At 40.9% G+C, this 14028-nt stretch overlaps 1 protein-coding gene across 7 annotated transcripts in view; it reads right to left on the bottom strand.

Moving 5' to 3' along the window:
* Positions 1 to 13495, bottom strand: part of LARP1B (La ribonucleoprotein 1B) — a 135274-nt gene extending 121779 nt beyond the window's left edge. For 3 of the 7 annotated variants that reach the window (XM_033419409.2, XM_049709465.1, XM_033419410.2), the window contains exon 1: positions 12605 to 13495. In XM_033419409.2, the coding sequence (XP_033275300.1) occupies positions 12605 to 13118 (514 nt within the window). In that variant the 5' untranslated portion in view covers positions 13119 to 13495. The remainder of the gene's footprint in view (positions 1 to 12604) is intronic. The other 4 variants (XM_033419411.2, XM_033419416.2, XM_033419412.2 and 1 more) reach the window with 3 other exon arrangements.
* Positions 13496 to 14028: the final 533 nt, after the last annotated feature.

Here is a 14028-nt window from a genome sequence, read left to right as displayed (position 1 = left end):
AACATGGGATCTGCAGCTACAGAAAACATAGTAATTCAGCAAAACATGAATCCCAAAAATCGTGGCAATGACCATTCATAGACTAAAATAAAGTAATCTTTGAGTTAAAACCCAGAAACATTCAAATAAGATTTCATGAAAGGAAGACTGATGAAGGATGAAGACATCACCAGGGACGGGCACACAGGGATCTTGAATATTGTAGTAATTTTATTTCTAAAGCAGAATAGTGAGTACACGGGTATTTGCTTTATACTTGTTTATACTTTAGGGACACATAATAAGTGTATACATATGTGTCAATGTGCATAAGGATAAATACTTCACTAACAAAAATAAGATACAGAAAAAAAATTTGGACAGATAGGAAAAAAAAGGGAAGCAGGAAAAAAACCTAATTTAACAAAAACAATATTTGAACATTAGAATTTGACTGAGGTATATTTTGTAAATATAACGTATATTGTATGGAAGTTATACAGTATAGAACATTTGAAAGACCTTTCCCTCAACAAAGTAGAAAACATGTCCCAAAACATTGCTAAGTCAAGTAAATTAAGTGCCTGGTGGTTATAAAACACAGCCTTATACAAACTACCTGATGTACTGAAAAGTATTTAGGGATAGGCCACACAAGCGAGTTTTATTACAAATCAATTAGACATTAATAATCACAAAATTAAGGTCAGAAATTTAAAAAATTATTCTGACCACATAAAAATAAAACTTTTTAACTTCAATATTAAATGTTACTTACAAACCAAAAAATATTTGAGCATGAGTTAATAATCTTTCTATTGCTTTAAAATCAGGGGACTTCCCTTGTGGTCCAGTGATTAAGAATTCACCCTCTAATGCAGGGGTCACGGGTTCGATCCCTGGTCAGGGAGCTAAGATCCCACATGCCTCCTGGCCAAAAAACCAAAGCATAAAACTGAAGCAATATTGTAACAAATTCAATAAAGACTTTAAAAATGGTCCATATCAAAAGAAATCCTTAAAAAACAAATATTAAATTAAAAAAATTAAAGGGAGAGAGATTTTGATTTCAATAAATTCTTTTGAACTCAAAAATTTTGGATTTTTGTTTAAATTTTACTCTCTCAACTTTAACACCTCCTCAGGAAATACAATGGGAAAAAAGTGCACATTTAACTCTGTGGCCTCTATAATTCTGACATTTTATCGATAGAGTATCATTAAGTACACAATCAATACTGTAATTTATTCTCATTAAAAGTTATTTGACAAATTATGCTGGCCAATGTAGTTGGATACGCTGGGATAGGAAAATGATTTCTTTTTTTTTAATAACTTTTTTAAAAATGTTTGTTTGCTTATTTATTTATTTATTCTTGGCTGCGTTGGGTCTTCGTTGCTGCACGCGGGCTTCCTCTAGTTGTGGCAAGCAGGTGTTACTCTTTGTTGTGGTGCGTGGGCTTCACATTGCAGTGGTTTCTCTTGTTGTGGAGCACGGGCTCTAGGCGAGCAGGCTCAATAATTGTGGTGCACGGGCTTAGTTGCTCCATGGCATGTGGGATCTTCCCGGACCAGGGATTGAACCCGTTTCCCCTGCATTGGCAGGCGGATTCTTAACCACTGTGCCACCAGGGAAACCCCTAATTTACTTTTTTAAAAGGAAGACTTTCCTGGAATATTCCTGTTCCCAAGTCCTAATTCCTCCCACAGAAACAGTAAGTTTCCTGATTAATGAGTTTAGGAAAAGAACTGACTTGCAAAGCCAACACCTTTCCGCCCTTTTCTTTGGGAACTAGCTGTCCACAAAAAGCAAGCATTCTGGTCTGCTCCTTCATGCTGTCAACTTCACAGGGCAGACTCCCTAAGACAGGGAGAAGGGGAACATGCAGATGTGCAATGCCAACTGTGAACACATTTGTCTAATTCCAAGTTCCACATAAGGAAGTCCTTTGTGCTACTCTTAGACCACCTCATCAACCCACTCTTTTTCTGTTAAAATAATGACACTGAGCTTTTAAAAAAAATAAATAAATCTGAGTAAAAAATAAAGAGATGATTCAAACGAAATACCAGTGGCTAAATATGAAATGCTAACTCAACTGTACTAAGAAATGTAAAGTAAAACAGAACAGTTTTCACCTATCATTCTGACAAAACAGAGAATACCAAGCACTGACCAGCTTATATAAATGGACATTTCTCTCATGCTGTTGGAATGAGTACTAAGCAGTAGAATCTTTCAAGGGTAATCTGTCATTTAAAACGCATATACTTTTTGGGGAATTTCTTGGCAGTCCAGTGGTTAGGCCTTCACGTTCTCACTGCCAAGGGCCCAGGTTCATTACCTGGTCAGGAAACTAAAATCCCGCAAGCCGCATGGCCAAAATAATAATAATAATAATAAAATATATATACTTTTTTATAAGATAGATAACCAATAAGGACCTACTGTATAGTACAGGGAACTCTACTCAATCTTCTGTGATAACCTATATGAGAAAAGAATCTGAAAAAGAATGAATATATGTGTATATATATAACTGAATCACTCTGCTGTACACCTGAAACTAACACACATTGTAAATCAACTATAATCCAATAAAATTTTTAAAAATTTAAATTTTTAAATTTAAAAATTTTTAAAAAGTAAAATAAAATGTATATACTTTTTAATGAAACAATTCCATTTCTGCGAAATTATCTGGTAATCAACACAAGGTACAATGATGTCAGTATGAGATGTTCACTGCAGGGACTTTCCTGGAGGCCCAGTGGTTACAACTCCATGCTTCCACTGCAGTCGGCACAGGTGCGATCCCTGGTTGGGGAGCTAAGATACTGCAGGCTGAGCAGCACGGCCCCCCCACCAAAAAAAAGAAAAATGGTCACTGTAGGTTTACGGATAACTGTATTTAAATAAATGACCTCAGGACTTCCCTGGTAGTGCAGTAGTTAAGAATCCGCCTGCCAATGCAGGGGACATGGGTTCGAGCCCTAGTCCGGGAATATCCCACACCTGGCAGAGCAAATAAGCCCATGCACTGCAACTACTGAGCCTGGGCTCTAGAGCCTGCTAGCCACAACTACTGAAGCCCACAGGCCTAAGAGCCCGTGCTCCACAACAAGAGAAGCTACCACAATAAGAAGCCTGTGCACCAAAACGAAGAGTAGCCCCCGCTCGCTCCAACTAGATAAAGCCCGTGCACAGCAATAAAGACCCAACACAGCCAAAAATAAAATAAATTTATTCTAAAAAAAGAAAACAATATTTTCATTTTCCCATGTTCCAGCAAAAATGGAGGAAACCGCCCTCCTAGCATATCATTAGAAAAAATCTAAGACTGAAAAACAAAGCCAACCTAAAAATTAAAATATAAAGAAATTTTAATTAAAAAAAGTTTTTTCAGGCAGATGAAACCTAAGAAATATAAGCTACCAGTGGCTCCAAGTATATATAACCATACATGAACAAGTGTGTGATTTTCACATATCCATTTTTCAAACATCACTAGTAAGCCACTATACAACTTCTTTGAACATTATTCTAATATCTTAATCTATAAGGAAACAATTCCTAATAGACGAGGAATTCATTTTAAGAGCTTGGATAGTGAAAACAAAAACTGCAGTATGATGGGCAATTTTACTCATGACCATAATCTTTAGCAAAGCTTTAATTAAGAAAACGCACTGACAGTCATGAATCACATGTTTTATTACATTTAAGGGAAAAATGTCATAAAATGGCATTTTGCTACAGTAAATGAGTGCCTTAAAAAAATGTAAAAAAAAGCGAGATAACCTCATCCACCAGAGGGCAGACAGCAGAGGCAAGAAGAACTACAATTCTTCAGCCTGTGGAAGGAAAACCATTCACAGAAAGATAGACAAAATGAAAAGGCAGAGGACTTTGTACCAGATGAAGGAACAAGATAAAACCCCAGAAAAACAACTAAATGAAGTGGCGATACGTAACCTTCCAGAAAAAAAATTCAGAATGATGATAGTGAAGATGATCCAGGACCTCAGAAAAAGAATGGAGGCAAAGATCGAGAAGATGCAAGAAATGTTTAACAAACACCTAGAAGAATTAAAGAACAAACACCTAGAAGAATTAAAGAACAAACCAACAGAGATGAACAATACAATAACTGAAATGAAAAATACACTAGAAGGAATCAGTAGCAGAATAACTGAGGCAGAAGAATGGATAAGTGACCTGGAAGACAGAATGGTGGAATTCATTGCCACGGAAGAGAATAAACAAAAAAGAATGAAAAGAAATGAAGACAGCCAGAGACCTTTGGGACAATATTAAACGCAACAACATTCACATTACAGGGCTCCCAGAAGGAAAAGAGAGAGAGAGAGGACCTGAGAAAATATTTGAAGAGATTATAGTCAAAAACTTCCCTAACATGGGAAAGGAGATAGTCACCCAAGTCCAGGAAAAGCAGAGTCCCAGACAGGATAAATCCAAGGAAAAACACACCGAGACACATAGTAATCAAACTGACAAAAATTAAAGACAAAGAAAAATTATTGAAAGCAACAAGGGAAAAACGACAAATAACATACAAGGGAACTCCCATTAGGTTAACAGCTGATTTCTCAGCAGAAACTCTACAAACCAGAAGGGAGTGGCACGATATATTTAAAGTGATGAAAGGGAAGAACCTACAACCAAGATTACTCTACCTGGCAAGGATCTCATTCCCATTTGATGGAGAAATCAAAAGCTTTACAGACAAGCAAAAGCTAAGAGAATTCAGCACCACCACACCAGCTCTACAACAAATGCAAAAGGCACTTCTCTAAGTGGGAAACATAAGAGAAGAAAAGGACCTACAAAAACAAACCCATAACAATTAAGAAAACGGTAATAGGAACATACATATCGATAATTATCTTAAACGTGAATGGATTAAATGTTCCAACAGAAAGACACGGGCTTGCTGAATGGATACAAAAACAAGACCCATATATATTCTGTCTACAAGAGACCTACTTCAGACCTAGGGACACAGACAGACTGAAAGTGAGGAAATGGAAAAAGATATTCCATGTAAATGAAAATCAAAAGAAAGCGGGAGTAGCAATACTCATATCAGATAAAATAGACTTTAAAATAAAGAATGTTACAAGAGACAAGGAAGGACACTATATAATGATCAAGGGATCAATCCAAGAAGAAGATATAAGAATTATAAATATATATACACCCAACATAGGAGCACCACAATACATAAGGCAAATGCTAACAGCCATAAAAGAGGAAATCAACAGTAAGACAATAATAGTAGGGGACTTTAACACCTCACTTACAGCAATGGATCATCCAGACAGAAAATTAATAAGGAAACGCAAGCTTTAAATGACACAACAGACCAGATAGATTTAATTGATATTTATAGGACATTCCATCCAAAAAACAGCAGATTACACTTTCTCCTCTAGTGCACATGGAACATTCTCCAGGATAGGACAAATCTTGGGTCACAAATCAAGCCTCCGTAAACTTAAGAAAACTGAAATCATATGAAGCATCTTATCCGACTACAGCGCTAGAAGATTAGAAATCAATTACAAGGAAAAAAACGTAAAAAACACAAAAACATGGAGGCTAAACAGTATGTTAGTAAATAACCAAGAGATCACTGAAGAAACCAAAAAGGAAATCAAAAAATACCTAGAGGGCTTCCCTGGTGGCGCAGTGGTTGAGAGTCCACCTGCCAATGCAGGGGACACGGGTTTGTGCCCCGGTCCAGGAGGATCCCACATGCCGCGGAGCGGCTGGGCCCGTGAGCCATGGCCGCTGAGGCTGCGCATCCAGAGCCTGTGCTCCGCGACAGGAGAGGCCACAGTGAGAGGCCCGCGTACCGCAGGGAGAAAAAAAAAAAAGAAAAGAAAAAATACCTAGAGACAAATGACAACGAAAACACAACGATCCAAAACCTATGGGATGCAGCAAAAGCAGTTCTAAGAGGGAAGTTTACAGATATACAAGCCTACCTCAAGAAACAAGAAAAGTCTCAAATAAACAATCTAACCTTACACCTAAAGGAACTACAGAAAGAAGAACAAACAAAACCCAAAGTTAGTAGAAGGAAAGAAATCATAAAGATCAGAGCAGAAATAAATGAAATAGAAACAAAGAAAACAACAGCAAAGATCAATAAAACTAAAAGCTGGTTCTTTGAGAAGATAAACAAAATTGATAAACCTTTAACCAGACTCATCAAGAAAGAGAGGACTCAAATCAATAAAATTAGAAATGAAAAACGAGAAGTTACAACAGACACTGCCAAAATACAAAGCATCCTAAGAGACTACTACAAGTAACTCTATGCCAATAAAATGGACAACCTGGAAGAAATGGACAAATTCTTAGAAAGGTATAACCTTCCAAGACTGAACCAGGAAGAAATAGAAAATATGAACAGACCAATCAAAAGTAATGAAATTGAAACTGTGATTAAAAATCTTCCAACAAACAAAAGTCCAGGACCAGATGGCTTCACACGTGAATTCTATCAAACATTTAGAGAAGAGCTAACACCCATCTTTCTCAAACTCTTCCAAAAAACTGCAGAGGAAGGAACACTCCCAAACTCATTCTACGTGGCCAACATCACCCTGATACGAAACCAGGCAAAGATACTACAAAAAAAAAAAAGAAAATTACAAACCAATATCACTGATGAATATAGATGCAAAAATCCTCAAGAAAATACTAGTAAACAGAATCCAACAACACATTAAAAGGATCATACACCATGAGCAAGTGGGATTTATCCCAGGGATGCAGGGATTCTTCAGTATACGCCAATCAATCAATGTGATACACCATATTAACAACTTGAAGAAGAAAAACCACATGATCATCTCAATAGATGCAGAAAAAGCTTTTGACAAAATTCAACACCCATTTACGAAAAAAACTCTCCAGAAAGTGGGCATAAAGGGAAACTACCTCAACATAATAAAGCCCATATACGACAAAACAACAGCAAACATCATTCTCAAAGGTGAAAAACTGAAAGCATTTCCTCTAAGATCAGGAACAAGACAAGGATGTCCACTCTCACCACTACTATTCAACATAGTTTTGGAAGTCCTAGTCACGGCAATCAGAGGAGAAAAAGAAATAAAAACAATACAAATTGGAAAAGAAGAAGTAAAACTGTCACCGTTTGCAGATGACATGATACTATACATAGAGAATCTTAAAGATGCCACCAGAAAACTACTAGAGCTAATCAGTGAATTTGGTAAAGTTGCAGGATACAAAATTAATGCACAGAAATCTCTTGCATCCCTATACACTAACAACGAAAGATCAGAAAGATAAATTAAGGAAACAATCCCAGTCACCACTGCAACAAAAAGAATAAAATACCTAGGAATAAACCTACCTAAGGAGGTAAAAGACCTGTACTCAGAAAACTGTAAGACACTGATGAAAGAAACCAAAGATGACACAAACAAATGGAGAAATATACCGTGTCCTTGGATTGGAAGAATTAATATTGTGAAGATGACTATATTACCCAAAGCAATCTACAGATTCAATGCAATCCCTATCAAATTACCAGTGGCATTTTTTACAGAACTAGAACAAAAAAACTTAAAATTTGTATGGAGACACAAAAGACCCCGAATAGCCAAAGCAATCTTGAGGGAAAAAAACAGAGCTGGAGGAATCAGACTCCCTGACTTCAGACTGTACTACAAAGCTACAGTAATCAAGACAATATGGTATTGGCACAAAAACAGAAATATAGATCAATGGAACAGGATAGAAAGCCCAGAGATAAACCCACACACCTATGGTCAACTAATCTATGACAAAGGAGGCAAGCATATACAATGGAGAAAAGACAGTCTTTTCAATAAGTGGTGCTGGGAAAACTGTACAGCTACATGTAAAAGAATGAAATTAGAACACTCCTTAACACCATCAACAAAAATAAACTCAAAAGGATTAGAGACCTAAATGTAAGACCAGACACTATAAAACTCTTAGAGGAAAACATAAGAAGAACACTCTTTGACATAAATCACAGCAAGATCTTTTTTGATCCACCTCCTAGAGTAATGGAAATAAAAACAAAAATAAAGAAATGGGACCTAATGAAACTTAAAAGCTTTTGCAAAGCAAAGGAAACTACAAGCAAGACGAAAAGACAACCCTCAGAATGGGAGAAAATATTTGCAAACGAATCAACAGACAAACAGACAAAGGATTAATCTCCAAAATATATAAACAGCTCATGCGGCTCAATATTAAAAAAACAAACAACCCAATCCAAAAATGGGCAGAAGACCTAAATAGACATTTCTCCACAGAAGACATACAGATGGCCAAGAAGCACATGAAAAGGTGCTCAACATCACTAATTATTAGAGAAATGCAAATCAAAACTACCATGAGGTATCACTTCACCCCAGTTAGAATGGGCATCATCAGAAAATCTACAAACAACAAATGCTGGAGAGGGTATGGAGAAAAGCTAACACTCTTGCACTGTTGGTGGGAATGTAAATTGATACAGCCACAATGGAGAACAGTATGGAGGTTCCTTAAAAAACTAAAAATAGAGCTACCGTATGACCCAGCAATCCCTCAACTGGGCACATACCCAGAGGAAACCATAATTTAACAACACACATGCACCCCAATGTTCAATGCAGCACTATTTACAATAGCCAGGTCATGGAAGCAACCTAAACACCCATCGACAGACGAATGGATAAAGAAGATGTGGTACATATATACAAAGGATTATTACTCAGCCATGAAAAGGAACGAAATTGGGTCATTTGTAGAGACGTGAATGGATCTAGAGACTGTCATACAGAGTGAAATAAGTCAGAAAAACAAATATCGTATATTAACGCATATATGTGGAACCCAGAGGAATGGTACAGACAAACCGGTTTGCAGGGCAGAAATAGAGACACAGATGTAGAGAACAAACGTATGGACACCAAGGGGGGAAAGTGGCAGGGGGTTGGGGGGGTGGTGGTGTGATGAATTGGGAGATCGGGATTGACATATACACACTAATATGTGTAAAACAGATAACTAATAAAAACCTGCTGTATAAAGAATAAATAAAACAAAATTTTTGAAAAACATGTAAAAAAAACCTACTTACTTCTCATACTCTGAAAGTGGGAGTATCAATTAGTAGTCATTTTCAAGAGCAACTTGTCAATAAATGCACTGTGACCTAACAATTCCACTTTTCTCTCCTAGAGAAAATCAGATATGTATTTTCTCTAAGATAAAAGGCATGCATAAAAATGTTTGTAACAACCAAGATGTTGATCAATACGTAAATGGCTAAATTAACTACATCAGTTATATTTATGGACCACTTCTCAGCAATTTTTTAAAGTTTAGATTAAAAAGGATCAACTTCATCACAAGAAAAAAAATTATTTTATAACTAAGTACGTAGGGGTAGTTAACTAAACTTATGGTGATCATTTCGCAATATGTATACACAGATCTCAAATCATTATGTTGCACACCTGAAACTAATGTTAATTATACCTTAATTTAAAGAATAAAAAACTCACTAGTTGTAAAGAAGAAAAATAAAAGATCTACCAAAACTTTAAAAATATTCTAAACACATATACAAAACACTATATTTGGAAGTAATTTCACAGAAAGGACTGAAAGGATATTCAGTAAACTGGTAACATGACTATCTTTTTTCTGAAGGGAACATCAAAAGTTCCTTTTTTACAAGAACATATTTATGTATCATTTACATAACAATTAAAATGTTATTAGAGTTACAGTAAGCTTATTTTATGCTTCTGGGAAGCACACTTGGAGAAAAGAAGGTTGATGGGGTCAAGAAGACTAAGGATGAAAAAGATGAAAAAAAATCATTTTATTTTTATTTTTTGTATTTTGGCTGCAACTCGCAGCATGCGGGATGGTTCCCTGACCAGGGATCGAACCTGGGCCTCTGCAGTGAAAGCACCGAATCCTAACTAAGCCTCCAGGGAACTCCCAAAATCAATATTTTTATACATCGTTTTTGTGTGTAAAAGAATTAAAATTGTATTAGAAACTGATTTTTAATATGCAAAATGTAACCATGGGTACAGGTAAGTGATTCATAAATCCCGTACTGTGATTTTAATAAAGGTCTCCAAAATAAATACAACTACTTTAAACAAGGGTTGGGGGACAATTCTTTCCAGTCTCCTGACAGGAATTTAAAACTGCAGTGACACTATTCTAGGCCTCTCCTGTGGGGCAGGCTTTGGTTGAAAAGAGGACCTTATCTGGATTACCAGAAACAGCAATACACAAGCCAGAATCATCCCAAAAGTGGAGGAAAGTGTGTCACAAGGTCTGAAGAATGCCTCACCTGCAGTTCAGTTAGAACTGCAGGTTCTAACAGAAAATTCATGATTACAAGTCCTTAAATACTTCCCTACATTTCCTATGTTTCTATCTCTGGTAATAAACTTTCTGGTGAAATTTTATGGATGGAATTCCTGTACCTCATTGAGTGAGTGACAGTAAATCCAGGTTTGGTTAGGAAAAACATAGTTTAATTCTGTTATTACAGCATAATTAATATCCTCTTTCCCTCTCATGAATATCCTGGTTTATAGGATAAATCACATAGGCCTCCTACTAATAAGATTATTGTACTAATTTAACACTCCCCTAGTTTGCACCTACTCTGGTCTCTGGACCCTAAAGGTCCTCTGCTCCCATTTCATTATTCTTGAGGTTGCAAATTTGCTTAGGAAAATAGGAAGCCGGCAGACCCAGGTTATAGAAGGCAATCTGGTATTAAGAAATGAAAGAAAATATACCCACTTCATTCATTTACAAGGCCTAGAAATCTTCACAAAAGTCAACTCGCTAGGTAGTAACACTATCTGGACTAGAACCCAAGTTGTGAATTTCTACACAACAATCTCTTATGAAAGTTACCTAAGTTATTCAATTACTAATAGAAGTTGTGTAGAAGTATAGAGTCAGTACTGCAGAGAGGCTATAAAGTTCCTCTAGCACTCCACATATGAAGAACCGTATTCCTGAGGGCACAGAATAGATTCCAAGAACAGAAATGTTGCCTACAGAGAAACATCAGCAAAATTAAAAACCCCATGAACCACACCATACATCAAGAATCACCTGGTTCTTAATCTCCAACAAAGATTAAGGACCCCAGTGGTCCCCTGCATCGGCAGGTGGACTCTCAACCACTGCGCCACCAGGGAAGCCCTCTTTGCTAAATTTTATAGAGATTTTCCTTTAAGATTTTTGTTCTCTTCAGTTATTAATACTAGTAAACAAATAGATCTTTGCAGCTAGGAGAGACTGGTGGCAGTATTAAATTCAGAGCAAAATTGTAAGCAGCTTTTTCTGCAACTGTTAAGATTTATCAAGAATGATGATTTAAAAACCATTTATCAGACCTCAGCTGTAAAATAACTTTTGTTTAAATAAAGTTATACTGTACCACAGCATTATAAAAAATGATTTGAGTATTACTGTGCAAACCAATTACCACTTATCTCACTCTGTTGGAGTTCCTTGGAAGAAATGTTACTATACCTCTATACCTGCAATACGTGTGTCTGTAACAATCACCTTATATTTAACCATTTCCTTTATCTCTTTTGAGCCTCACAACCCTGTAAACATGCTTGAATTTTCCCTGTTCCACTGTTAACCTTTAATTTTTAAGAAGAGTGAAGACTTGTACGTAAACAGCTGTAATTTCTATATGAAAAGTTCAATTAATTTACTACAACTTAATTAGAAAGCAAAACTAGGAGATACTGGTTTCTGTCTTCGGTTTATTTAGTATTTCCACTTAAACTAAAAAAAAAAACAAAACCTGCAGTTGCTATAACCAAAATAAAGCACCAAGGGCCATACTGCATTGGTCAGCATTCAAATGCAGTGGCATAATCTTACCTCCCCTAGAGAGGTGAGCTAACTGAATGTCAGAAGACTACTGTTCACCTAATGTGCAATTCACTCTCTCGTCAACTATCCTTTTTCATTTCAACCAGTTTCCACCACAGTCGTAAACTCAAAGCTTTTGAGTAGCAACTACAGTATAGCATCTCATTTTTAATATGACTACTTAGCACGGTTTTGAAAACACTGAAATTTTCAGCTTACCAATTATTTCACAATAAAAAATTCACAATTGCTCTTCCACTTAACATATAAACCCCCTTGCTCCGACTGGCTTCACCTCTTTTTAAAAAGTCTACAGAAACTTTTCTATAGGATGAACTGCAACACCTACCTAAAGTCAGCTGTCCCATGTCACTAACACGTGGGGTAAGACATAACTGAGGCTGTGCTCGCCGAGCGGCTCAGCTCCGTGACCCCCGCCGTGCCCCACCAGCCAAGGAGAACCCGAGGTCCCACCTCTTCCTGCTGCTCCCTTCCCAGATGTCCATTTATGTAAACAGGCAGAGTGAATGACACCTTGGAACGAAAACACCTCCGACTGACAGGGAACGGAGGCCTGCCCCTCCCCCAGCCCCCCACCAGCATCGCCGCCACGCGAGTCGCCCCGGCACACACCCTCCCGGTACCCACCGCAGAGGAACCACAGACCTGCCTCCAGGGTTTCCAGTAGGGGCAGCGGCGGCGGCCCCGTCCCGGCGGGGGACAGGTGCTGGGGAGGCTTTTTGGTCCAGGGATTCTCCTTCCGCGGCAGCGGCGGCGGCGACGGCGGCAGCTTTTCCTCAGAGCCTGCCGCCGCCGCCTCCTCCTCCCGGGCGTCCTCGGCCGGCGGGTCCCGAGGCAGCGGTGGCGGCGGCTCCCAGCCGAAGGGCCCCCCCGGCCCGCGCGCCTTGTGCGCCAGGTGCAGCGCCAGGGGCTTCACGGACACGGCCGCCTGAGGCACGCTGTGTCCCAGCACGGGCGCCGGCAAAGGCTCTCCCCGCGCCCCCGTGCGGGTGGCGAGCGCGTTCCTCTCCTCCCTCGCCGCCTCCTTGCCCTCCCGTTCGGGCGGGGGCAGCTTCCCGGCTTGCCGGCTCGCCGCGGCCGACAGCGACTCCCTCTCAGCTGGTACCGCGGGCCGCTCCTCCGGAGGGTGAGCGGCGGGCACCCGGGCGCGAGCAGACATCGTCCCCCTGCCCCAGCCGCCCCAGCCGGGGGCGGCCCGGGGCCAGGGAGCCCGGCTGCCCGTTTCTCCGCCGGGACACTGACTGGCTCCGGCCTGGGGAAGAGAACCCGAGAGCCCGGCCGCCCGCGTCGGCTCAGGCCGCGGAGCTCCCGGCGTCGAACGGGGCGCTAACCGCCCGCCGGCCCAACCCGCGTCAGCGGCGCGAGCCTCGAGCCTGCCAACACGCGCCGGGCGCCGAAGCCGGAGGCCGGGAGCCCTCACTTGGCGCGGGCTGCGGCACAAACGCCGCAACGCGAAGCTGTAGTACCTCTAGCAGAGTCAGGTAGGCTCGCGCTCCCAGAGCCAGTAACTGCTCGTGGGGTCAGAGGCGGAGGCGGGGGCGTGGCGGGGGCGGTCCGAAAGGATGGAGCAGGGGCGGGGCCTCCCGGAGGAGCGTGACGTGGCCGCTCACCGGCTCCGGCCCTCGCCGGGCCGCCGCCCTCGGTGGTTGACTGACGATCCCGCCAGGGTGCCGCCCTGCTTGAGGGCTGGCCCCGCCCCAGCGGCCAGCCGAGAGGGAAGGAGAGCGAACTGGGCGATTACCCGGCTCGCGGGCTACGGCGGCCCCCTCTGCGGGCGCAGGGGCGGGGCGCGCACCGAGCGACGGGCTCGCGCCTCGCTCCGCCGGCTGCGAGCGAGGGGCGGGGCGTGCTGCGCACGTGGCTCGGGGCGGGCGGTGGGGTCGCTTTGCCCCAGGCCCTGAAGTGCAGTTGACTCCTGGCGAAGTGGGTAATCTTGGCCACCGACGCTGGGCGGCTCCCGAATGGGCCTGGGTATCACCACCGAGCCACCTTGTCCCCTGCGTCTGTCGCGTCTCCCCGTGAAAACGTTTCCCGCGGCGCTTTGGGGTATTGCGGTCATCTGTAATATT

This window comes from Orcinus orca, chromosome 4 (genome assembly GCF_937001465.1).
Source record: "Orcinus orca chromosome 4, mOrcOrc1.1, whole genome shotgun sequence".
NCBI classification, from domain to species: domain Eukaryota; kingdom Metazoa; phylum Chordata; class Mammalia; order Artiodactyla; family Delphinidae; genus Orcinus; species Orcinus orca.
The sequence above is the reverse complement of the archived record's forward strand: the minus strand, read 5'-3'. Positions and strand labels throughout refer to the sequence as shown.